The sequence below is a fragment of the Salvelinus namaycush genome, chromosome 29, assembly GCF_016432855.1.
Source record: "Salvelinus namaycush isolate Seneca chromosome 29, SaNama_1.0, whole genome shotgun sequence".
NCBI lineage: Eukaryota > Metazoa > Chordata > Actinopteri > Salmoniformes > Salmonidae > Salvelinus > Salvelinus namaycush.
Window position 1 is genome coordinate 9101738 of NC_052335.1, and position 23184 is coordinate 9124921.

The 23184-nt window shown below is 43.4% G+C and overlaps 3 protein-coding genes across 7 annotated transcripts; 2 read left to right on the forward strand and 1 right to left on the reverse strand.

Annotated features, from left to right (window-relative positions):
• The first annotated feature begins 1296 nt into the window (after positions 1–1296).
• LOC120024209 (cytospin-A-like) lies at positions 1297–14890 on the forward strand. 4 transcript variants are annotated; one of them, XM_038968400.1, is made up of 12 exons: positions 1297–1437; positions 3624–3775; positions 4718–5239; positions 5410–5483; positions 7535–8166; positions 9309–9402; positions 12850–12925; positions 13055–13103; positions 13197–13293; positions 13400–13516; positions 13616–13675; positions 13934–14890. In XM_038968400.1, the coding sequence occupies exons 2-12, from the start codon at positions 3736–3738 to the stop codon at positions 14021–14023; spliced, it is 1851 nt and encodes a 616-aa protein (XP_038824328.1). In that variant the 5' UTR covers positions 1297–1437; positions 3624–3735; the 3' UTR covers positions 14024–14890. The 4 variants fall into 4 exon arrangements, with proteins under 4 accessions (XP_038824328.1, XP_038824330.1, XP_038824331.1 ...); XM_038968402.1 differs by having other exon boundaries at positions 13058–13103; XM_038968403.1 differs by having other exon boundaries at positions 3624–3739.
• A 554-nt stretch (positions 14891–15444) lies between these two features.
• On the reverse strand, positions 15445–17310 carry grcc10 (gene rich cluster, C10 gene). Of its 2 annotated transcripts, none has more exons than XM_038968683.1 (4): positions 17205–17310; positions 16758–16816; positions 16221–16394; positions 15445–16061 (listed from the first exon to the last, which is right to left on the reverse strand). In XM_038968683.1, exons 2-4 carry the CDS (start codon positions 16807–16809, stop codon positions 15922–15924), a joined length of 366 nt encoding a protein of 121 aa, XP_038824611.1. In that variant the 5' UTR covers positions 16810–16816; positions 17205–17310; the 3' UTR covers positions 15445–15921. The 2 variants fall into 2 exon arrangements, with proteins under 2 accessions (XP_038824611.1, XP_038824610.1); XM_038968682.1 differs by having other exon boundaries at positions 16221–16397.
• Positions 17294–18420, forward strand: LOC120024442 (SAYSvFN domain-containing protein 1-like). The gene is made up of 2 exons (XM_038968680.1): positions 17294–17799; positions 18016–18420. Exons 1-2 carry the CDS (start codon positions 17539–17541, stop codon positions 18331–18333), a joined length of 579 nt encoding a protein of 192 aa, XP_038824608.1. The 5' UTR covers positions 17294–17538; the 3' UTR covers positions 18334–18420.
• The last annotated feature ends 4764 nt before the right edge of the window (positions 18421–23184 follow it).

Consider the following 23184-nt stretch of genomic DNA (forward strand, 5'->3'; position numbering starts at 1 on the left):
TTCTATGACTTCTAGAAAAAAAGTTATTACATTTCTTTCAAGTTTTACTGTCAATTTTTATTTTTTATTTTATTTTGATTTCACCTTTATTTAACCAGGTAGGCTAGTTGAGAACAAGTTCTCATTTGCAACTGCGACCTGGCCAAGATAAAGCATAGCAGTGTGAACAGACAACAACACAGAGTAAACAATAAACAAGTCAATAACATAGTAGAAAGAAAAAAAGAAAAAAAAAGAGAATCTATATACAATGTGTGCAAAAGGCATGAGGAGGTAGGCAATAAATAGGCCATAGGAGTGAATAATTACAATTTAGCAGGTTAACACTGGGGTGATAAAACATCAGATGATCATGTGCAAGTAGAGATACTGGTGTGCAAAAGTGGTGTGCATGATCATTTTTTTTCTCATTTTCACAAACGTTGTAGCTTAAACCCTATTTTACATCATCTGAAGTATTTATGTTGTGCCCATCATCAGTTGAGACAGCATACTCTTGAATAAGGGGTGGGTGTCATTTCGATCATAGAAATAGAATGCATAGAATGGACCTATCCCTTCAGACCACTGCCATTTAGCTGGTACACCATTGACATATACATTGAATTCAAACTTTAACTTCCAACAGAGAGGAAGAGCCAAAGCAAAAGGGTTTACTCTGCCCAAAATCTGTCCACAAAAATAAGACCACAAAGTGAAGGATTTTTGTATTGCAGTCAATGAGAGAGTATCGAATTTGGTCAACAAAAAATGAAACTGCTCATTTGCTACGTGTGGCTTATTTGATAAAAAAAAAAAATCGTAATAGTTAGATTTTTATGAATGCACTGATATAAGTGGACGCAGGTGGCATTTCAGCAACTTTGGAAAAAAACAACTTTACAGCTGTATATCGGAGTTCTGCCTAATCCCGCCTGCCTTGCATCTTTGAGGACATGTATTTAAATTGCTAGAGCGGTCACTCGACTATCTTGTCAATATAATATATCCTCTCTGCTTCCAATTACTACCACACCATACTTTTATTTTCCGGCATAAGTAAAAGCAGGAAATCATCTATGCCTCCATTGCCATTCATTCCAATTAGACTGGTGTTGGAATTCTCCCTGACCAAGATGGCTGACATTTTGGCTCCATTATGGAACTTTGAAAGTTTATGACATAACTCCTTTAGTAGGGTTGGGCAGTATCCAGATTTTGGAGTTTTATGGTATTACCGGTTTAGTACACAAGGGGGCGCCAAAAAATAAAATAAAAAGCCAATTGCGCATCTATTACCAGAATGCTAATACGATTTGCACAAGTAATAGCGAATTTCCATGGAGGCTGCTAGCTAAATATGCTAACGAGCGCAAACGAAAATGCACGAATTGCAAAGACAGGCAATCCAGCTCATGAAGTTATACATATGGTAGGAGCTACCGAATGTCATTTTTGGTGAGTTTGGACATTTACAAGCGAATGTGAACGAGAGAATGTATTGAAGAACAGTACTGACTCTGGAGCAGCATGTGTACTTTCGTTCACTGACCTAGATCACTAAAGTTATGTTTAGGGGTTGCTGCATTAACGGAAAAAAAAAACACATAAGAAATATCTTGCTGCGTTTTGTAAACGCAGATCTAAAATGCTTGTTATTGTAATTTCTGCTCTGCATCAGATTCATTTTGTGCTTCAGTTCACAAGCGGGTATTCTATCAGTGTTCTGACTGATGTGTAGATACTTTTCGCTGGTACTTTTCTCCGTGAAGCCAGCCTAATTTTCTCCAGTAAAATGCAAGATTAACTTTAAGTAAAACGTAAGGAAATGTAGCTGGCTACATTATTTCTATGATTAACATTAGAAATATCATGGCCATGCATCGTTTTTGCAAAAAGATACCTTGCATTTTCATTGTAAGCTCATTTACTTGTGTGGCTGCCAGCCAAATAGCGTTGCACTTCTGTTGTCATCTGATGAAAATGAAGCTATTTTCTGCCGAATGTGTTGCACTAATGTATTTTCTGTGAAGGAAAACTATAGTTGCACGTCCCTGATACTCTATTGAAGCAAAAAAACAAACACTGTTGGTTTATAATTTAAAACGCAACCGCTGTCAATACACATCGGGATTTACCTGCTCCCGCTTTCTCTCTTTGTGCTATTTACAAACGCACACTTGACTGGCTCAACTGTTCTGGGGAAATAAGGTAAGCTTCATAATGTAAAATAATGTGACAGGTGAAATTAAGAACGTGATCTGCGTCATCTTCTATGTATTGCACAAGTTGACTGCAGGTATTTACTTAAAGTAGCTACAAATATAACAATTTATTGAAATACGTAAAATAAATTCAAAGGTATTGACGATATTGAAAACCCATCCTGTGGCTATTTCTAAATACGGTAAATGGTATAGGCTAGTGTATACCGCCCGAGCCTATACCCTAACGTAACATAGCATACTTATTTAAGTGTCTCGGATTTACATTTACTAAGTTAAAAATCCACGAGACCAGGCTACAGGCATCCATGGACTGCATTGTCATTCTCAACCTGAATTGCATCACAATTCATGATATCCTCCTCTCTCAACCACCCTAAACTTGGACATATTTATAAACACATTTCCAGTTAAATAAATGAGCCTGGGCTCTGGGATACAACTTTTCGCAGAAGGACAGTAGGCTACCTTGCACGGAGCAGCTTAGTCCAGCCCTTTTCTTTTCTCTGTTTGCCGCATTAGAATCGAGTTCCTAGCAAGACCCAACATTATCTTGGGCCACTCTGTAGTGTAGCCGGCTCTCCCCTGCACTCGCGTTTCAACAACAGCAGCAGCAAACAGCCTCAAGCCTGTCTCTGACTATTGAAGCAACAGAAATAGAGGTAAACGGAGAAAAATGCGGTGAGGCAGAAAAAGAGAGACAACTGGAGTATTTTATCGGCCGGTAAGTGGGGATATCAAGGTGGGTGGTTGATTGCATTGCAATAGCCTACGGTGTTTGCCTGATTCAAGCAGCCCGCACGGTGATATTGTTTTATGCAGGGATAGACGCTAATAGTATGTGCATTTCTGTGTCTTGTCATTGCATATCCCCCTCTTATAGCCTAGCCTTGTACAGATCCGAGTTCTGTATATCATATCAGGGTTTCTTTCATTCAGAATCTGCTCTCTGTGTCTACACATGTTCAGAGTTTTACTGTAGCCTTATTGCCATGCCTAACAATTAGACACTTGTATTCAGCAGGCATTTCTTCTGCAAGACCACACACACACCAGTGGATAAACCTAAGCAGCTGCCTTTCCATTGATCAGGCAACCTATTAATTCCACATGAAACTAAGGGACGGTGCTGTCAGGTTCTCTTTCCATCACCTACTTGTATGATTAATCTAATGTTACACTGGACATGATGATGGTGAACATCCTGCAGGGTTATGCACATCCCAGCAGTCATCCCTGTGTTCAATTAGCTTGCAGCATTTTAAGTATGGGTCATTGCTCTGGATCACTTGTCAACAAACATGGTTTGCCACTGTAGTCAGAGGGTACCTGCTCTATTAAAGGAGAATTTAGAATTGAGCAGTGTTAGCCATACTTGTGTTAAAAGATTTATGGACTGAGCATTCCCTGTACTTCTAGGTGTATTACTCCCTGTCCACTCTGAGGCGGACCCAAGAGAGAGCACCGGAGGGGAGAACGAGGGGTGCTGGGACACATAGTCACGTTGCTTCCACTCTGCACCTGCTGCATCATGGGTAACGTCGCTGGCAAGGACGACCATGGCCCTACAGGTTCCCTACATGAACATACACACACACACACACTCTCTCTCATTGTCACATGTCATTATATTAAACTCTGACAGTAACTCTGATTAGAACCTTCTCTTGCTGTTTCCCATGTTTCTACAATATTTCCTTTCAAGCTGTTTGTACTCCTACACAATTTGTTCATTATCTTTATGCCTCCCCTTCTCGATCTGTCTACCTGTGATTCTATATTGTAGCATTGGTGACTTCTTTTTCTGACACACACACACACACACTTCCTCCCCTAAACACCTGTTTAAAACCCTGGCCGTTCCTATCCTTTCTATCTGTTTTCAGTAGGCTGGAAACCGACTCAGACTGGGGTGGGAATAGCTCCCTGGATACTGTGTGCCCATCGCCAGGCACATGCAATACATCAGGCCGTGCTAGCTGAATGATGAGTGCAGAATTCTGCTGCCCAACACAACGACAGGGAGGGGGAACATGAGACACTAGAGGCTTAGGGACCTGTGTGTGTGTGTGTGTGTGTGGATATGCAGTAGAGTATGAAATAGTGGATGTGTTTCGAATGTAAATCAATTGACTAAAAGCAGCAAGAGATGCGGCGTCTAAATTCAGTGAGGGAGTAAGTCTCTAGATATGGCCACTTGGGAAATGAGTGTATGTTAATGTAGGAACGCGTTAGACACTGCAGAGCCTGTCATGCCATCAGCCTACCAAGGACTGTGAGAGAGAGGAACGGCATTGACTGTTTATATATGCATATTCTGCATCAAATTGCAGGCATCCTGCTATAGCCACACCCAACTCTGGTCTCCTTCTGTGTAGTTTGTATAGACTAGAAAATAGCTTAGGACAGCAGTTCTGTCTCTCTCGCTCTCTCTTTTCTGCTCTTTCCTAGTCTCCTTTCCCCTTTCTCATATATCTTTAATCTCCCCCTCTCCACCCTCTCTCTCTTTCCAGGGTCTCATTTAGATCTGTTCCACACTCCTCCCTCCTCCCCCTCTGATTCTGACCTGGCTGCAGCTCTGGCCTTGGCTCCAGCTGCGGCTCGGCTGCTGCAGCAGGGGACACCGTCCTCTGGCGCCACCGGAGGCATCGTCTGCCAGGGCGGAGCTTCCCCCTCCACCAACTCCAATTGGAGCCACACGCTGTCCGTCCCGCCAGAATGGGCTGTGATTAGCCTAGAGAGTGGTGCATCGACGCAGGTAACGGGGGTGGAAATGGACAGTGAAAGGCGAACGGTGAGGAGCTCCAGCAGCCACAACAACCACAGCAGCAGCCCTGTGTCTCCAGGCCAGGGGCCTCCGTCGAATCGTAGCCCTTTGGAGCAGAGCTGGCAGGACAGGGACAGTGGGCTGGAGCCCCAGGCAGGGCCAGAGCGGGCTAGGGAGGATATGGCCCTGGCTCTGCTGAACCTGCTGGAACATCACAGGTCCACACTGGGGCTCAGTCCCGGCCTGGACGCGCCAGCCGGAGCAGCCGGTAAGGTCTCCACATCTGCATGGCCGTAGTAACCAAATCGTTGTAACCCAATTGTTTGTCTTGACAGAGTGTGCATACATGTTCTTATAGTACATGTGTCTTGATCTGAGTGTTTCGTGTGTGTGTTTCGTGTGTGTGTTTCGTGTGTGTGTTTCGTGTGTGTGTGTCAGAGCTGCTGAGGCAGTTGATGGTGGAGAGAGAGTTGCTGGTCGAGGAGGTGCGCAGCCTGAAGGACACACTGAGGGTGAGTCAGACGCTCCTCCCTTCTCTTCCCCACTGCATTCCCTCCGTCTCTCCCTCAGCACTGCAGACACAAAATCGTTTCAAAGACCACACACACACACACACACAGACACAAATATATCCATATTACTTTGAAGTGGATTGTGTTTTCCCTTCTCTACCCAGTGTTGTGCTCTGTTAGCTGTTTTAGGGCTCGACTCAATCAGTACCGCGAAAGACATGCGGTATAGAGTGATTTAAATTTGAAGGTGGATTTCCGATTGAGCTGACATATGCAGCGTTTACCGTGAATGCTGTCTCCACGAAAGCGGAAACGTTGCCTTTAAGGGTTGATCGACTCACCCGTGCGTCAATCTAAGTAACACCATAAAGAAATCCCCATCAACATCTGGCAATTTAAGCTAGAGATATCTTCTTTTTTTCCCTGCATGGACTGCATCTCAATCCACCACATCCACCAATGTCGGCCTTGCGCATCTGCGGTGGAAGGTGGCCGAGCTACAGTGGTGTTTGTCAGACCACGAGACATCCTGAAAATCTTTCTTCTCACGGCCTACAAACTGCTATAACCTGTCTATGGAAAGAGGAGACTCTCACGAACACGATGTTCTCCGTTTTGCTCTACGACCGCCACAAAGGACTCGTCTGAAGGTAACGCATACAAATGAATGGAAGCATGGAGGTAGTTTTGGGCCAACGGCTTAGACTTTTAGAGGTTAAAGTTCAATCACCCTATACATATCTTCCGCAATACGATTTAATCAAGCGGTAAGTAATTCCAGCGGTAAGTAAGGCAAATGTTCAGGCAAGTCACAGTGTTTGTGGAAGGCAGGGTTTCTCAATGTGTGTGGTAACTTAAGCAACCTTTATCAGTGGTTCAAAAATGTGACCTGGATTTGACTTTTTTTTTCTAGAAGGGTTCTGTTTGAGAATATCAGTCGGCCTCCACCATCTGCAAACACGGTGCAACAACTACTGTAAATGAGCCAGTGATAAGCAGTGGGATGGTCCTGACATACAGTATGGGAGGTTGTCCCTCTCTCTAGATTGCTGTGACTAACTGTACCCAGGGAACATTGCAAGGATTCCTGGCATACTTTGTTGAAATGTCACCTGAATTAATTATTCTTTTGACCAATGGAAAATCCCTGTTTTCGACATGTTTACTGTAGACTGTATCAACAGCACTGTTGATGTTCTGCTACATGTGGCAGCATGCATGTCTGTCTGCTGGCCTAGATGTGAAATGATACCACCTCTACTTCTCACCTTCTTGAGTTCCCCTGCCTCTTCTATATGACCCACCCATGATATTCAAGATGATATTAAATATAAACGGAGTGTACAAAACATTAGGAACACCTGCTCTTTCCGTGACAGACAATCCAGGTGAAAGCTATGATCCCTTATTGATGTCACTTGTTAAATCCACGTCAATCAGTGTAGATGAAGGGGAGGAGACGGGTTAAAGAAGTTTTTTTTTAAGCCTCGACAATTGAGACATGGATTGTGTATGTGTGCCATTCAGAGGGTGAATGGGCAAGACAAATGATTTAAGTGCCTTTGAACGGAGTGTGGAAGTAGGTGCCAGGCGCACCGGTTTGAGTGTGAACTGCAGGTCTGCTTGGTTTTTCACACTCAACAGTTTCCTGTGTGTATCAAGAATGGTCCACCACCCAAATGACATCCAGCCAGCTTAACACAACTGTGGGAAGCATTGAGGTCAACATGGGCCAGCATCCCTGTGGAATGCTTTCGACTCTTTGTAGAGTCCATGCCTTGACGAATTTGGGCTGTTCTGAAGGCAAAAGGGGGTGCAACTCAATATTAGGAAGGTATTCGTAATGTTTTGTACACTGTATTTCCTGATACAATGAGTCAACTCACTCTTATGTTCTCCGCACAAATGTATGGCTCTAGTTTGAGTGTACAGAATATTTAAGTCTCTCTCTCTCCCAATCTGTCTGGTTGTCTCATACTCAGATGGAGATGGATGGACATTGAATTGTGTCTTTATGTCAATTATTATTTATTTCTCTCGCTCTCTGGCAGACTGAGCGAGCTGAGTGGCACCAGTTCCAGTGCGATCTGCAGGTGGCGGTGTCTGTGGCCGACCGGCTGCGCATGGAGGCGGAGGAGACTCTGGGCACGCTCAGAGAGAGCCACGGGGAACTGGAGGGCCAGCTGGCCCAGGCCCACTGCAGACAGCAGGACACAGACAGGGAACTGGAGAGCCTGAGTGCTGAACACAGAGAGGCCTGTCACAGACTGTTTGCTCTCACCCTGGAGCACCAACGTACCATGGCTGAGCTGGACACACTGAGACGCATGCAGACAGAGAGAGGGAAGGACTCACACAGTCACAGAGAGATGGAGGGAAGAGACACGGAAGAGAGGCCGGCTGGTGAAGAAACTGGTGAAGACATAATTGCGGTGGAGGCGCTGGATGGGAAGAAAAGAGAGGATTCAGAAAGGGAAGTGGAAGGAGAGAAAATAATAAATATTGAGGGAGTGGATGTTAAGATGGGAGGGCAGTCTCCTGAGGAGCTTGTTAGTGGAGGGGAGAACCTGCTCAAAGGGAAGGGGGTGGCGGAGACGTACCTACGGAATTTGGTAGCAGCTGGAGAGAAGGGGTGCGGCTTAAGAGATCCACGGAGGATCGTGATGATGTCAGAGCGTTCCAGGTGAGAGCCTCATCATGCCTGTATGATGCACTAGCACAGTGGTCACCAAACGGTCGATCGCCAAGGCCTTTCCAGTTGATCACCAAACACTTCTGTAAAAAATAAAATAAACGATAAAGCCTTGCATTCCTATGTTTAAAAAAAAAAAAAAAAAAAATGTTTTGCACTGTTGGTAGTAGATGCACTTGATTGAGGAGCCATAGGCCCGAGAATGCAAAGTGTTCCCATTTTGAACCATTTCATGTGTCTGAAGGTAGAACACCGCCTACCTAGCAGGCCCAGAGAACAAATCAAGTGCACCTATAGTCCTACTGCTGGCCAGTCAGCTCAGATCAGTGTCTGCACAGTTTCTTTGCGCCATAGACTGTAAAGAAGCACCGAATGCACACCAAAGTTCATATTGTGAAATTTCTAAACTTTTCTAACCATGACTAGAGAGAGACTCAAAAACAGCAGCTCTTTGCTGTATTCGTTATGAGTAAGTTCATGTTTTAAGTTGTTATTCAGCTCTGTCAGCACTTTGTTTAGAGGAAGAGAGGGATGGTGAGTCGGACTGACCATGAGATGCAGGCCATCGGTCCAGTAAATGAAATGAAAAAGCTAATTGGTCACTCAGCTGTGCCTCACAAGTAATACAACAAATGATCTATTACCACTACCAATGTGATCATATACCTAACATTTTTTTAATTATAATTTCAAAATGGTCTGAGAAGAATGACATTGGCAGGGCATTTCAAGCCTAGCCAGTATGCAGTGATAATGAATTGGGCCATTATCTTACTGCACACATGTCATTGCTACAGAACTGATTGGTTAATGTTGCATAGGCTTACATTTTAAGTCATGTTATTTATTTATTTTATCTGAGTGGTAGATCTCAACTTTTTTGACTCAGAAAATGATCTTGACTCAGAAAAGGTTGGTGACCACTGCACCAGCAATTTGGGGGTTGAGAATCTGTTGTTATCTGGAGCCTGTCACTTTGACACAACTATTATTTTTGAAAGCAGTCTAATATTTGATGAAAGCTAGCCTGTGTCTGTAGGCGCAAGGGTTGACCTCTGCGCAAGGCCATGCTATATAGACACAAGTGTCCTACATTTATCTGTTTCAACTAAGTCCTATCTTATCTGTTCCAGGAGCCTCTCTCGACTTCCCCTGCCCACGGACACTCTCCCTGCACAGAAGGGTAGCTCCCAGACCGCCACTAGTACAACATTGCCTCTATGCAAGGTAATGCTTGTTTTCAACCAACACGTTTGTTTTTGGGAGTATCTAATCTCTTTGCAATGGTTTCAAATCTCATGTTATTTGTCACATGCCCCGAATACAACGAGTGTAGACTTTACCGTGAAACGTTTGCTTTGCGAGCTCTTTCCAATGATGCAGCGTAATATATAATAAATAAATTGGTAACACGAGGAATAAAAATACACAAAAATGAAGCTATATACAGGGAGTACCAGTACCAGATCAATGTGCAGGGGTACAAGGTATTTGAGGTATACAGTGCATTCGGGAAAGAATTCCAACCTCTTTTCCACATTTTGTTATGTTACACCCTTATTCTAAAATGGATTAAATAACAAAATGTCCTCATTAATCTACACACAATACCCCATAATGACGAAGCGAAAACAGGTTTTTAAAATTTCTCACATTTATTACAAATAAAAAAACATAGACCTTATTTACAGACCCTTTGCTATGAGACTCAGGTGCGTCCCGTTTCTATTGATAATCCTTGATATTTCAACAACTTGATTGGAGTCTGTGGTAAATTTAATTGATTGGACATTATTTGGAAAGGCACACACCTGTCTATATAAGGTCCCACAGTTGAGCAAAAACTAAGCCATGAGGTCAAAGGAATTGTCCATAGAGCTCCAAGACAGGATTGTGTCAAGGCACAGATCTGGGGAAGGGTACCAAAACATTTCTGCAGCATTGAAGGCCTGCAAGAACACAGTGGCCTTCATCATTCCTAAATGGAAGAAGTTTGGAACCACCAAAACTCTTCCTAGAGCTGGCCGGCCGGCCAAACTGAGCAATCGGGCGAGAAGTGCCTTGGTCAGGGAGGTGACCAAGAACCCGATGGTCACTCTGACAGAGCTTCAGAGTTCCTCTGTGGAGATGGGAGAACCTTCCAGAAGGATAACCATCTCTGCAGCACTCCACCAATCAGGCCTTTATGGTAGAGTGGCCAGGTGGAAACCACTCGTCAGTAAAAGGCACATGACAGCCTGCTTGGAGTTTGCCAAAAGGCACGTAAAGGACTCTCAGACCATGAGAAACAAGATTCTCTGGTCTGATGAAATCAAGATAAAACTCTTTGGCCTTAATGCCAAGTCATGTCTGGAGGAAACCTGGCACCATCCCTACGGTGAGGCATGGTAGTGGCAGCATCATGCTGTGGGGATGTTTTTCAGCGGCAGGGACTGGGAGACTAGTAAGGATAGAGGGAAAGATGAACGGAGCAAAGTACAGAGAGATCCTTGATGAAAACCTGCGCCAGACCGCTCAGGACCTCAGACTGGGATGAAGGTTCGCCTTCCAACAGGACAACTACCTTAAGCACACAGACAGGACAACGCAGGAGGGGCTTCGGGACAAGTCTCTGAATGTCCTTGAGTGGCCCAGCCAGAGCTCGGACTTGAACCCGATCAAACATCTCTGGAGTGACCTGAAAATAGCTGTGCAGCAATGCTCCCCATCCAACCTGACAGAGCCTGAGAGAATCTGCAGAGAGAGAATGGGAGAAACTCTGCAAATACAGGTGTACCAAGCTTGTAGTGTCATACCCAAGAAAACTCAAGGCTGTAATCGCTGCCAAAGGTGCTTCAACAAAGTACTGAGTAAAGGGCCTGAATACTCATGTAGATGTCATATTTCAGTTTATTTTTAATATATCTGCAAAAAAAATGTTTAAAAAAAAAACTTTTGCATTGTCATTATGGAATATTGTGGTTAGATTGATGAGAAGAAAACAATAAGGTGGGAACGTAACAAAATGTGAAAGTTAAGGGGTCTGAATACTTTCCGAATGCACTGTATACAAATGTATTAAAACTGATGACATTTACGTAAGCACTGTATACAGTGTTCAGACCCCTTGACTTTTTCAACATTTTGTTACGTTATAGCCTTATTCTAAAATAGATTAAATACTTTCTTTTATAAAGTCCATATAAGGAAATCAATCAATTTAAATTAATTAATTGGACCCTAATCTATGGATTTCACATGACTGGGAATACAAATATCTGTTGGTCACAGACACCTTAAAAAATATATATATTTTTTTAAAGTAGGCATAGATCAGACAACTAGTCAGTGTCTGGTGTGACCACCATTTTGCCTCATGCAGCACAACACATCTTCTTCGAATAGAGTTGATTTGGCTTTTGATTGTGGTCTGTGGAATGTTATTCCACACTTCAATAGCTGTGCGAAGTTGCTGGATATTGACGGGAACTGGAACACGCTGTCGTACATGTCGATCCAGAGCATCCCAAACATGCTCAATGTGTGACATATTCTGGTGCGTATGCAGGCCATGGAAGAATTTGGACATTTTCAGCTTCCAGGAATTGTGTACAGATCCTTGAGACGTGGGGCCGTGCATTATCATGCTGAAACATAAGGTGATGGTAGCGGATGAATGGCACGACAATGGGACTCAGGATCTCGTCACGGTATCTCTGTGCATTCAAATTAACATTGATAAAATGAAATTGTGTTCGTTGTCTGTAGCTTATGCCTGCCCATACCATAACCACACCGCCACCATGGGTCACTCTGTTCACAATGTTGACATCAGCAAACCGCTCGCCCACATGCTGCCATACATGCCGTCTGTCATCTGCCCGGTACAGTTGAAATCAGGATTAATTTGTGAAGAGCACACCTCCAGCATTCCAATAGCCAGCGAAAGTGAACATTTGCCGACTTAAGTCGGTTATGATGCCGAACTGCAGTCAGGTGAGGACGACGAGCACATAGATGAGCTTGCCTGAGATGGTTTATGACAGTTTGTGCAAACCCAGAGTTTCATCAGCTGTCTGGGTGGCTGGTCTCCGATGATCCCACAGGTGAAGAAGTCAGATGTGGAGGTCCTGGGCTGGCATGGTTACACGTGGTTTGCGGTTGTGAGGCCAGTTGGACGTATTGTCAAATTCTCTAAAACGTAGTTAGAGGCTGCTTATGGTAGAGAACATTAAATTCTCTGGCAACAGCTTTGGTGGACATTCCTGCAGTCAGTGTGCCAATTGCACGCTCCCTCAACTTGAGACATCTGTGGCATTTTGTTGTGACACAACTGCACATTTTAAAGTGGCCTTTTATTTTCCCCAGCACAAGGTGCACGTGTAATACTGTTTAATCAGCTTCTTGATATGCCCCACCTGTCAGGTAGATGAATTGTTTTGGCAAAGGAGAAATGCACATTTGTGCACAACATTTGAGAGAAATAAGCTTTTTGTGCGTATGGAAAATTTCTGGGATTTTTTATTTCAGCTCATGAATCATGGGACCAACACTTGTTGCATTCATATTTTTTGTTCATTGTATATATGAGTGTGTTTTATATAGTCTTAGTCTGGACTTAGTCTGGTCATTTTCTGACCAATTTGGAAACAGTCATGCATACTATAGCCACTACTCCTCTCTATCACTTACCAGAAAGAAGAGCCAGCCAAAGGGAGAAGGATGGACCGCATACTGCAAACACAGGACACCTGGTCCAGCTTCTATACAAGTGTGTTCATTTCATCAACACATACATTATACTTTGAGTTCAAACATAACTGTTTGCTTTTGAATGTGTATAGTGCATTTTGCTATATTTGTAAAGTTACTATGCTCTTAACTAATTGCTAACGTCTAGCAGAAAAACAGGAGGAGGACCAGAACGCAGACCCACCGTCCTCGTTCAGGTGAATGGACAGGCCCTCTAAAGATACTTAAGAAATATGCCCAAATAAAGCCTTCTACCCAGCTATAACTTTTGTCTGTTATCCACCTTCCAGACCTCAGGATGGTTTCAGCATGCTGCTGCGACGTCATGGAGGCTCCAGGCGGAACTCACTCCTGCGCTGGTGTCAAAGCCGCACCCAGGGCTACAAGGTAAGAAATAGCAAAGAAAAGTACCATTCACATTTACCAAACCATTGGTCACCTTATCTGACCAATACAAGACAACCCTCTATTTTGGATATTTTTTTTTTTATAGAATATTGAGATCACCAACTTCAGCAGCAGCTGGGAGGATGGTCTGGCTTTTTGTGCTGTGTACCACACCTATCTACCCACACACATCCCATACAGCAGTCTCAGCCCAGGAGACAAGGTACGAGAAATGCATTCACATATACGACTCCATAGTTCACACAATATACAAGCTGTTTTAATAACCCTATTCACACCTACATTTTTTTGTTCTGTGCAGAGTGAGAACCTGGGCCTTGCCTTCCAGACAGGGGGAAGTGTAGGAATCACATCCACACTGGTGAGACCCACATTTTAACATGCTATGAAAGTTGTTGGGAAAGAAACTGTATTTTTTTTTAATGTTTTAAAAGAGCTAGAAAGAGTAGAATGGTAGATGTCCTGTCACCGATGTCCCAACTGTTCTTCTGAGTCTGGTCATGGTAATGCTTCTCAGTTGCCACTTTTTTTTTTATGTGAGTAGTGGTTGTCCTTGTAGAGCCGAGGGTACAGCTGGGTGTAAGCTTGTCTTTAACAGAGTGTTTTATTTGCTTGATAGACTGTGGAAGAGATGCTGAGACCAGGTGGGCCTGACTGGCAGAGGGTCCTGGGGTACGTTGAAAGCATGTTTCGTCACTTTGAGATGTGAGGTCATTTTCCTTCTGTCTTCCCTCCCAAACTCGACATCTAACTGGTCCGCCACCACCAGTCTGGTTCGTTTTCTTGCATCTTGAACTGAACTGAGACAGCTGATTGGCTGAATTGACTGACGCACCACTAAGGATTGTAGGACAACTGTTGGAAATGATTTCTACTTCAGCTTCACTCTCCGTGCGGACTCCTGCTGCCGGCCATTGGTTGTAGGTGCACTGTGGATGGAAGTGAGGGTTTTAGGCTGAGAGCTGTTCTTTTGTTAAATTTCATGGTGATTGCACTGAATATGAGAAGACATTTGGAAATGAGAACACATTTGGAAATGAGAACACAAGGAGCAACATAAATGAGGAAATTGTGGATGTGACTATCTGAGGACTACAGTATATTCTAGACAAATTGCACCAGGAAAATGGATCAGACTTCAAGTTTCACTTTGGCTGCCACTGTTGTTCTGTGTTGCACTTATTCTGATGCCTTTTTATTTAAGCACTTTATCAACAATAGGAAATCAGTTTTTAACTGGAAGATTTTTATTTTATGGACACACTCTCTGCCATGTTTCACATTCTTTATCAGACTTTATTTGCTTAGAAATGTTGGGATATTTATGTAGCCATAAGTAGTATTCTAATGTCAATGAACCTCAACTCAAAGCACAAAGAGGAGCCAGATGACTTGAATGAGTTAATTTAGTGGCGCTGCATCACAACCGGGATCAACCAAGAGTGACTGCCTTTTGAGAAAATGTATATACAGAACTGTCTAATTAAGCAATAAGGCCTGAGGGCTGTGGTATGGCCAATATACCATGACTAAGGGATGTTCTTAGGCAAGATGCAACGCGGAGTGCTAGGACACAGCCCTTAGCCGTGGTATATTGGCCATATAACAAACCCCTGAGGGGCCTTATAGCTATTATAAACGGGTTACAAATGTAATTAGAGCAGTAAAAATAAATGTTTTGTCATACCCGTGGTATACTTTCAGCCAATCAGCATTCAGGGCTTGAACCACCCAGTTTATAATTAGTTATATTTTGAATCTATTGGTTTGAAAATATTTTTAAGTCAATGTTTTAAATGTAGAATGAAAACAAGTGCCATAGGGTGGACTAATGAACAGAGGGGCATGTCTCCTGTTATGGGAATGGATTGTCTGTTGCTTCTATAAATCAGACAAAACCTCAATGTGGCCAAATAAGGACTGAAACCTCCATTGTTTGTCTTTGTGTGAAGGAGAGATGTACAGTATGTGCAAAGTATAAATTGAGGCATGTGCCACTCCCCGAAGAGTTTTACTGTGAATGATAACAGAAACAGTTGCCAAAGCCTTACTGCAATAATAAAGTTTGTGTTAATCTGCTTGGTGTGTTGCTGTTTTCACTTTAAAAAAATAACATTTCAACCCAAAAAATCTGAGTAGCATTTTCTTTTTTTTATTACATGTATTAATAACTCTTATCCAGCAGTGACAACAGATTGAAAAGGTCAAACAGTAAATCATGGTATAAATGACTTAAGGCAAAATGTAAAAAAATAAATACGGAAAACAAATATTCATAAACAAAGGATTTAAGTTAGCTGTCAGGTGTATTGCATTCCTGGATTTAAATGCAATAACTGAACTTTGAAGAATTAAATTTGTCCATCCTGGTTGGAGGTTGCAATTCTGACATTTTGTGTTTTAATTTGAACCAATACAGGTCTGATTTGTGTGCATTATCCCAGGGTGATATACCAAGGTAACCAATTCACTTTTTCCTATGATTGATTGAAAATAAAAAAGATGAGTTCCAAGCGTGCACGTACTTGATGAAATTGACCATGCACACACATTTTCAAGTCCAGTAACATTTTTAGATGTCCCTTCTCAGAGACCAAGGTGAGTTTCCTAGGAAGCTGTGATGGCACCACCTATGGGTGGAGTGGACAGGGGAGGCAGAAGAAGAGACTTCAGTTTGATGGACATGGCTGCTATCTCTGGGTCCTGAGTTTCATACATCTTCACCAGACGGGCAAATTTAAGGACACCTGAAAAATTGTTAAAATAAGCAATGACTACCATAATTTCACAAAAGAGCTCGAACTGAACATGAAGCTAAAAGTCAAAACACAAATCAATGCCACTGAAAAGTGACAATAGATTGTCTCTATCCTATATCGAACTGGTTTCACGAAGTGGCTTCTTACCCTCGCCCTCGTTGTTGAAGCCATACGCCTTGATGACCTCCTGTTGGATCTGGGTGGCAACAGGGAGCACCAGCTGCAGCATCTTGCCCATGTCGTTGCAGGCGCTCTCCCGTGCCTCCTCCATCCGTGCTGCATTCTCTGGCACAGAGAAGGCCTGGATGACCTCACTCAGCACTACTGCAACACACAAGAGCATTGTGAATAGATCTGTGCCACAACTGGGCATTAGTAATAGTGTGGGGTGGCAGGTAGCCTAGCAGTTAAGAGCATTGGGCCAGTAACCAAAAAGCCGTTGGTTCAAATCCCTGAGCTGGCAAGGTGGAGAAAATCTTCCGGTCAGCCGTTGAGCAAGGCAGTTAAACCCCAACAACTGCTCACAGGACAGTGGACATTGATTAAGGCAGCCCACCACACCTCTCTGATTCAGAGGAGTTGGGTTAAATGCAGAAGACATATTTCGGTTGAAACCATTAAGTTGTGCAACTGACTAGGTATTCCCCTTCCCTAGATAAGGAAAAATTATGTGACTGTTCATACCTCTGGCCTGCTCAACAGTGAGGGTGGGCTGCTGGGCTGGAGCTGAGGCCATTATGTGTCTGGGAAAAAAGGTGTGATATAAGAGCAGATATTTCAATGAATAATGTGTATTTCAGAAAACGTTACTTAGCTAACTTCTGCATGTGTATGTACAGTGAGTAATACTTTCCTGTGTCCATTACTTACACAAACATAGGAAAACTGCATAAATGGACATATCTATCTAGCTATATATTTAGCTTTATCAAATGAATCCAGAACTATGGATGGATATGTTTGACATGAGTACAGTATCCTTGTAGCAAGCTAGTTAGCTGTTGTGGCTAGGTAGGCTAGCTAGGTGACAGCATCTAGTTGAGCTAGATAGCTATTCCATCTTTAACGTTACTCTGGAATGCGCAATTAAATACCTACATAAAAAAATTAAATGCAGTATTGGTTACTTACAATATATCAGTTGATAAATACAAACAGCCGAGCAAGAAATGTTTAGCTTGTCAGCTGGGTGGTGGGGAGTGACGCTTTACGACTCGCCATTACGTCATTACGTACGCCTGGCTGAACAGGAAACAAAACAAACTAAAGTGAAACAGATTTACAATATTTAATTCTTCCTGTAACAGTGAAACATTGAATTCGAGCATTACCATGAAACCACATTTTAGAGAATATTTCCGCGGTTGAGAAGACGGTATTTCACAGGAAAAATCATGTTGGGACTGCTCAAAATCTAGCTAGCCAAGGCAGTAGCCAGTAACTTTCTTTCCAATCTGTCGTGCACATGTTGCCACGCAGTCTTTCATTGCCGCATGACTCAAGAGTTGATTACAATATGGAGCAAAAGCTTGCAGAGTTCAGAGCTCGAAGAAGGGCTGATGTGGCTCCTAAGAAGAGCGAAAAGCAGCCCATAACATCATCTGACAGTGGCAGCACTCTGATCTCGGCCAGTTGCCAGTCATCAACAGCTGATGCAGACACACAGGAGTTTACAGAAGATCCAATCTCTGCTGTCTCTCAGGCTACAAGGACTAACCATTGGGGGGTAGGCTAAAACTCAATACTCAAAATACTATGGTCCGGTTACCCGTACACAGTTTAAACCAAGTCCTGGACTAATAAAAACTTTAATTGGAGATTCATTGAGCATGCTGTCTGGGAAACCAGCCCTATTTGTCAAGTAGATGTCCGTTAGTAATACACGTCGATTCCATCTTGTCAATGTTCGCTAATTTAATTTAATCTTTCCCCACCGTTTTAGGATGGCTGGTTGCTGGAGAGTAATCTGGGTCAATGGCTTGTTTCGAAGCGACTGGCTTTCACAAATCTGATTTTGCTGAAGGTGTTGCTTTGGCTGGTTCTACTTGGGCTGTTTGTCGAACTGGAATTTGGGTTGCCTTTCTTCCTTATCTCTCTCTTCTACTGGCTGTATGAGGGGCTGCGGAGCCCAACTGCACGTCAACCAGGAGAACTGAGCGCTTATTCAGTGTTCAACCCAGACTGTCAGCCTCTCCTGGGGGCACTTACTGCAGAGCAGCTAGAGGGAGAGATGGGCTACAGACCACTGGTCAACAGATGAGACCCTCAAACAACTGACCTTAATCTGACATTTAATAGCTACTGTACTTTAAGCTTTCCACTGTAATAAAAATGAACTGGAAAAGTATTTGAATGGTGCACATTGCTGATGTTGATTTTTAAGTCAAATGTAGCCTATTCCAAACTACAAGATCATTCAACACTGCCACACATTGATGATGCTGTGAAAGCACCAACATCTGCTTGTTAATACCATTAAAATGTGTGTACTTGAAACTTAGAACATGATATTACTGTACTTTGAACACACAGAGAGAAGGTTGACAGTGTCTGAAATATTTTAGAAAAATATACTTTTGAATATATCTGACAGTGCTCGGTTTCCTTGCGCTTTATGACACGACAGATGTTATTGGCCATTCGTTTGGGGCTTCCAAACGGTACATCGACAAGCGGGCAGAGTAGCCCACGTTTTGCGAGCATGGAGAGGCCAGAGATTGCCAGGCTAGTAAATTGGGCTAAGGAACAGAAGGTGGGTATTGGAGAAAGGCCAGCAGTGCATGTTCTACAAGCAGTATAGCGGATGAAAGCACGGCATGAGCGTGGTGAACGAATAGACGTGGTTATGGACAGCGATGAAGAAGGAGAAGAGCGGAGTGCAGTGGGAAGATGTGTGTTGAGGAAGCGTATTCTGATGGCTCAGAAATTGAACCTGATGAGAGTGAAGAGGAATTACCTGTGGTGGCAGGCGTGGTGAAGACCTCAGAGTCCAAGCCTCGCCCCAATGGTCACGCAACGGGATGATTCGGGCCCAGTGGGAGTCACATTTTTGGAGAAAGTTGATCTCTGCCTTATGGATCAGCCAAGCCAAATGTAGTCTCAGGCTGGGTAGAAAATAAGTTGTTAACTCTGTGAAGGTAGCTCGGAGTGATAATTTTCTGTTTCTTCTGTCCAAAGGGAGCAGGTGTTTCGTGTCGTGTTTAGGGACAAGACCTGTGACTTGCTTTACTCTCTGGAGCAGGGCACCTTTGAAAGGAGTGATTACTGGGGTGGCATTGTGTTGAGGTGGAGCAACTAAAATGAAGGATCCCCTGTGTCAGTGACACCGCCGTTTGGTGGTGAAACTGAGAAGACAATGTCTGTCAGTTTGAGTTTTGAAACAGAATCTTTAACGAAGTTAAGTTAGGATATGTCAGTTATCCAGTGAGAGCTTTTGTGTCGCACCCACTAAGGTGTTTCAGATGCCATGCTTTTGGTCATGTTGCAGCTCTGTATAGGAGGGAGATTCCGAGATGTGAGAAGTGTGTAAGAGGGCATGGGAAAAAGGAATGTGTAGTATCCGTGGGAAAAAATTATGTCAATTGTAGGGGTGCCCATGTTGCTGGGGATCAGAAGTGCACGGTGTGAGAGAGACAGGTTGAGGTTACCAGGGTCAAAGGTTGCCAGGCTCAGAGTAGAACAGTATGCTGAGGCAGTGAAGAGAGTAGAGGATGATGGGTCAAGGGTGAGTAGTAGGCCTAGGCCAATACAGAGTCATACGAATTTGTGCTTCAGTAAGGTGGGCTTCTTAGCAGTCATTGCCATGGTTATCAACTGTACCGCAGAAATGGAACGTAAATCAAAGAAAATAGATGTTGTGCTGGCAGTTGCAGAGAAGTACTTGGGTGTACAAGGTTTTACTGCAGAAGAGTTAAGGTGTGTTGAGCGAAAGAGTCCGATCCTCCCAGGCGTCGGCCGGTGTAGGAACAGTTTGGGTCAAAGTAGTGGAATGGGGTAGTGATTAATTATTTTTATGAAAGTGGTATATAGCTGTAGGGTTAGTTGGTGGTGCAATTTTTTCCTTTTCCCCCTTCCTTGTAATTTTTGTATCACAAAATGTGACGTGATCGGCCACACACTACTGTACAGTAGGTGGCGGCATGCGCAAACAACATGTGCAAACGCCATGATACCAAAGTAGAAGAAGACCAACGTCATCACGTACGCCCGAACAGGAACAGGAAGTAAACATACCAAAGTAGAACAGATTTTAAGATATATCATCTGCGAATGTGTCATACCACTCTTTGTGGCAGTGAATCGTTGAATCACCTCAGTGCCTTGAAAGCATCTTATATAACATTTCCGCTATTCAGAAGGCGGGATTTCGCACGATCGCGAGGCAATCTGCTAGGTAGACCTATCAACAATCCATCAAGCTAGATGGCTAGCTAGTGTTTTTACCAGGGATTGATACGCGCCGTTCACCGCTCGCACATTGCCACGCACTCTATAATTTCTGCATGAGCATGAGTAAGAAGTTGTTAACATTCGCAAAAGCTTGTAGAGTTCAGAGCCCCGTACAAGGGCTAGTGAAATGCAGCCCATAACGTCACCTGGCAACGGCAACACTTTGAAGTCAGCCAGTTGGGAGTCAACAGCTGATACAGACGCACTGGAGTTGACAAAACATCCGATGTCTGCTGTCCCTCAGGCTACAGGGACTTTACAATGGGGGGTAGGCTAAAACTAAATTACTCAAATGACTAAAACGTCAGTTACTGGGGTAGCTTCATGGCATAGTCATAGATAGCTAACTTCAATTCCACCCTTCAATGTTAGCTAGCTGACTTGATTCTCTCCTCATTTTTTTTAGGATGACTGTCTGCTGGACTGCATTCTTGGTCGAAGGCTTGGTTCAAGACGACTTGGTTTTGCAAACCGGACTTTGCTGAAGGTGTTGCTTTGGCTGGTTTTGCTTGGGGTGTTTGCTGAGCTTGGCTTTGGGTTGCCTTTCTTCCTAATCTCCCTCTTCTACTGGCTCTACCAGGGCCTGCGGAGCCCAACTAAACTTCAACCTGGAGAACTGAGCGCTTACTCAGTATTCAACCCAGACTGTCAGCCTCTCATTGGCACTCTCACAACAGAGCAGTTGGACTGTGAAATGGGAATACTACAGCTAACCATGTAAAGCAGTGTTTCCCAACTCCATTCCTCCAGTACCCCCAACAGCACACATTTGTTGTAGCCCTGTACAAGCACACCTAATTCAACTTGTCAACTAATCATCAGGCCCTCAATGAGTTGGATCAGGTGAGTTTGTCTGTGGCTACAACAAAAATGTGTGCTGTTGGGGGTACTGGAAACACTGACGTAAATGAACTGTTTTTAAATGTGTGCGAGTTACGCCTTTTGTGTTAAAATGATGTTATGTTTTTTGGTTGCACCTAGACTCAATGAACAATGCACACTGCTGTTGGTTGTAATGTAAAACTGCTTGTTAATTCCATTAAAATTTCTACATCTCACTAGTTTATTTGTCTTACTTGAATGAAACAACACAGGTTCACACACACACACAAATACCAAAGAACGACAGTAGTTGTCCATTACTTGATGTCACAGAGCAGGGCAAAACCACTTTAAGATCGGGTGACTGCACTGCGCATCACCACCCCTGTGATGTAGGTGAGGTCTTTGTGCCTGGGCTTGTAGATGGAGAAGATGAAGAACTTGGGGGCGGTGGAGTGGATGGTGAACGTGAATCACAGGCGGGGGTGAACATGAGACGGCAGTTTCTTCGGTCCCAGCCAGCCCCATCCAGGAACAAGACGTAGGGCCCCCTCCTGAGAGACAGCGATAAGATTATGAGGGATGGCATTGAGAGTTCCAATGAGGAAGATGTATCTAGCACATGTGTTGTTAATGACACTATTTTGCATGAGGTTACTTAGTCGGAGAGGCAGTAATCTCCTTGCTCTGCTTCAGCACTTCGTTATGCAGGGTGCCTGTGTCCAGAGCCCAGCCCTGGTTACGTCCTGCCTCATGGCTGTCAGGAAACCTGCAAACATAAAGGGATAAAAGTGGAGGCTCCTCAGAGGAGGAAGGGGAGGACCATCAGTGAATTTCATTTTTTTTTTAAATAGTAAACCATTTAAAAAGTTATCCTTTTTTAGATAAAACTATACTAAATATAATCACGTCACCAAACAATTGATCTCAGTGAACTGTGGTAGTTTGCTGAGTTCCAAGTTGAGCCAGGTCAGATCCAGGATCCAACGAACAGCTTGGAAGGGCACGCCTTCAGGTCTAAAGCAGCACCCTTTATAACATGTTACATATTTACTATTATTATATTACTACAATAAATACTATATTACTACAATAAATACAAATAGTTTATGGGAATATATTACTATTAACCTACACTACTACCTATACAGAGATCTGTTAACTAGGATCAGTAGTGTGGATCTTATACCTTTGATGAGGATCTGGAATTTGTTATGATTAACGTTGTTCTTCACCAGCACATTGTCCAGGGCGGAATCCAGCTCCTCTCGTTGCAGAAGTTCTGGTTGAAGGGTCTGCAGTATGACAGGAAGCCAGTGAGCTGGTCTGTCCAAAGAGAAGAGGACAACAGACGGTAAATGGTCACATTGAAAAGCCTCTGGGGGAAAGAACTGAGAATTGATATTGTCTGTAGTGCATTGTTTTGTATTGCATTGCATTACATCTATATAGATAATGCCTTTAGTCAGAATACTGAACGTAAAGGAACTTTCTGCTATCCTTCTCTTATCTGTAACCTGCCTGTTGATCTGAGGTCTAAACTGTTTTCTCTGCTCTGTCCAGTGCACTTTCTCTCCACTAAGCCCATCAGTGAGTGCTGACGCTGACACCATTTTATTCCTGCATTTTCTTATTTTTCGTCCAGCAAGTCCACAAACTCATCTACTGAGTGAACTATATTCTATTGAACTATTCTATCTATACATTTTTATTTATTTTGCATTATTTCTAATTCAAGAAAATGTTTTTTTTTAAGGATTGGACCTTACCTGTTCCTCTTTCATGGCAGCATCAAACTTGACTTGTACTTTGTCCAACTCGGCTTGTTTCTCATCCAGCT

Bases quoted from the DNA above. Each gene is read 5' to 3' on its own strand.
- LOC120024209 (XM_038968400.1), top strand. From the start codon at position 3,736: ATGGGTAACGTCGCTGGCAAGGACGACCATGGCCCTACAG. The intron at 9,403-12,849 runs GTAATGCTTGTT...ATCACTTACCAG, and splicing joins CAACATTGCCTCTATGCAAG to AAAGAAGAGCCAGCCAAAGG. The intron at 13,676-13,933 runs GTGAGACCCACA...TTTGCTTGATAG, and splicing joins TAGGAATCACATCCACACTG to ACTGTGGAAGAGATGCTGAG.
- grcc10 (XM_038968682.1), bottom strand. From the start codon at position 16,809: ATGGCCTCAGCTCCAGCCCAGCAGCCCACCCTCACTGTTGAGCAGGCC. The intron at 16,398-16,757 runs GTATGAACAGTC...TGTGTGTTGCAG, and splicing joins CACTGTTGAGCAGGCCAGAG to TAGTGCTGAGTGAGGTCATC. The intron at 16,062-16,220 runs GTAAGAAGCCAC...ACAATTTTTCAG, and splicing joins CTTCAACAACGAGGGCGAGG to GTGTCCTTAAATTTGCCCGT.
- LOC120024442 (XM_038968680.1), top strand. From the start codon at position 17,539: ATGTTGCCACGCAGTCTTTCATTGCCGCATGACTCAAGAGTTGATTAC. The intron at 17,800-18,015 runs GTAGGCTAAAAC...CCACCGTTTTAG, and splicing joins CAAGGACTAACCATTGGGGG to GATGGCTGGTTGCTGGAGAG.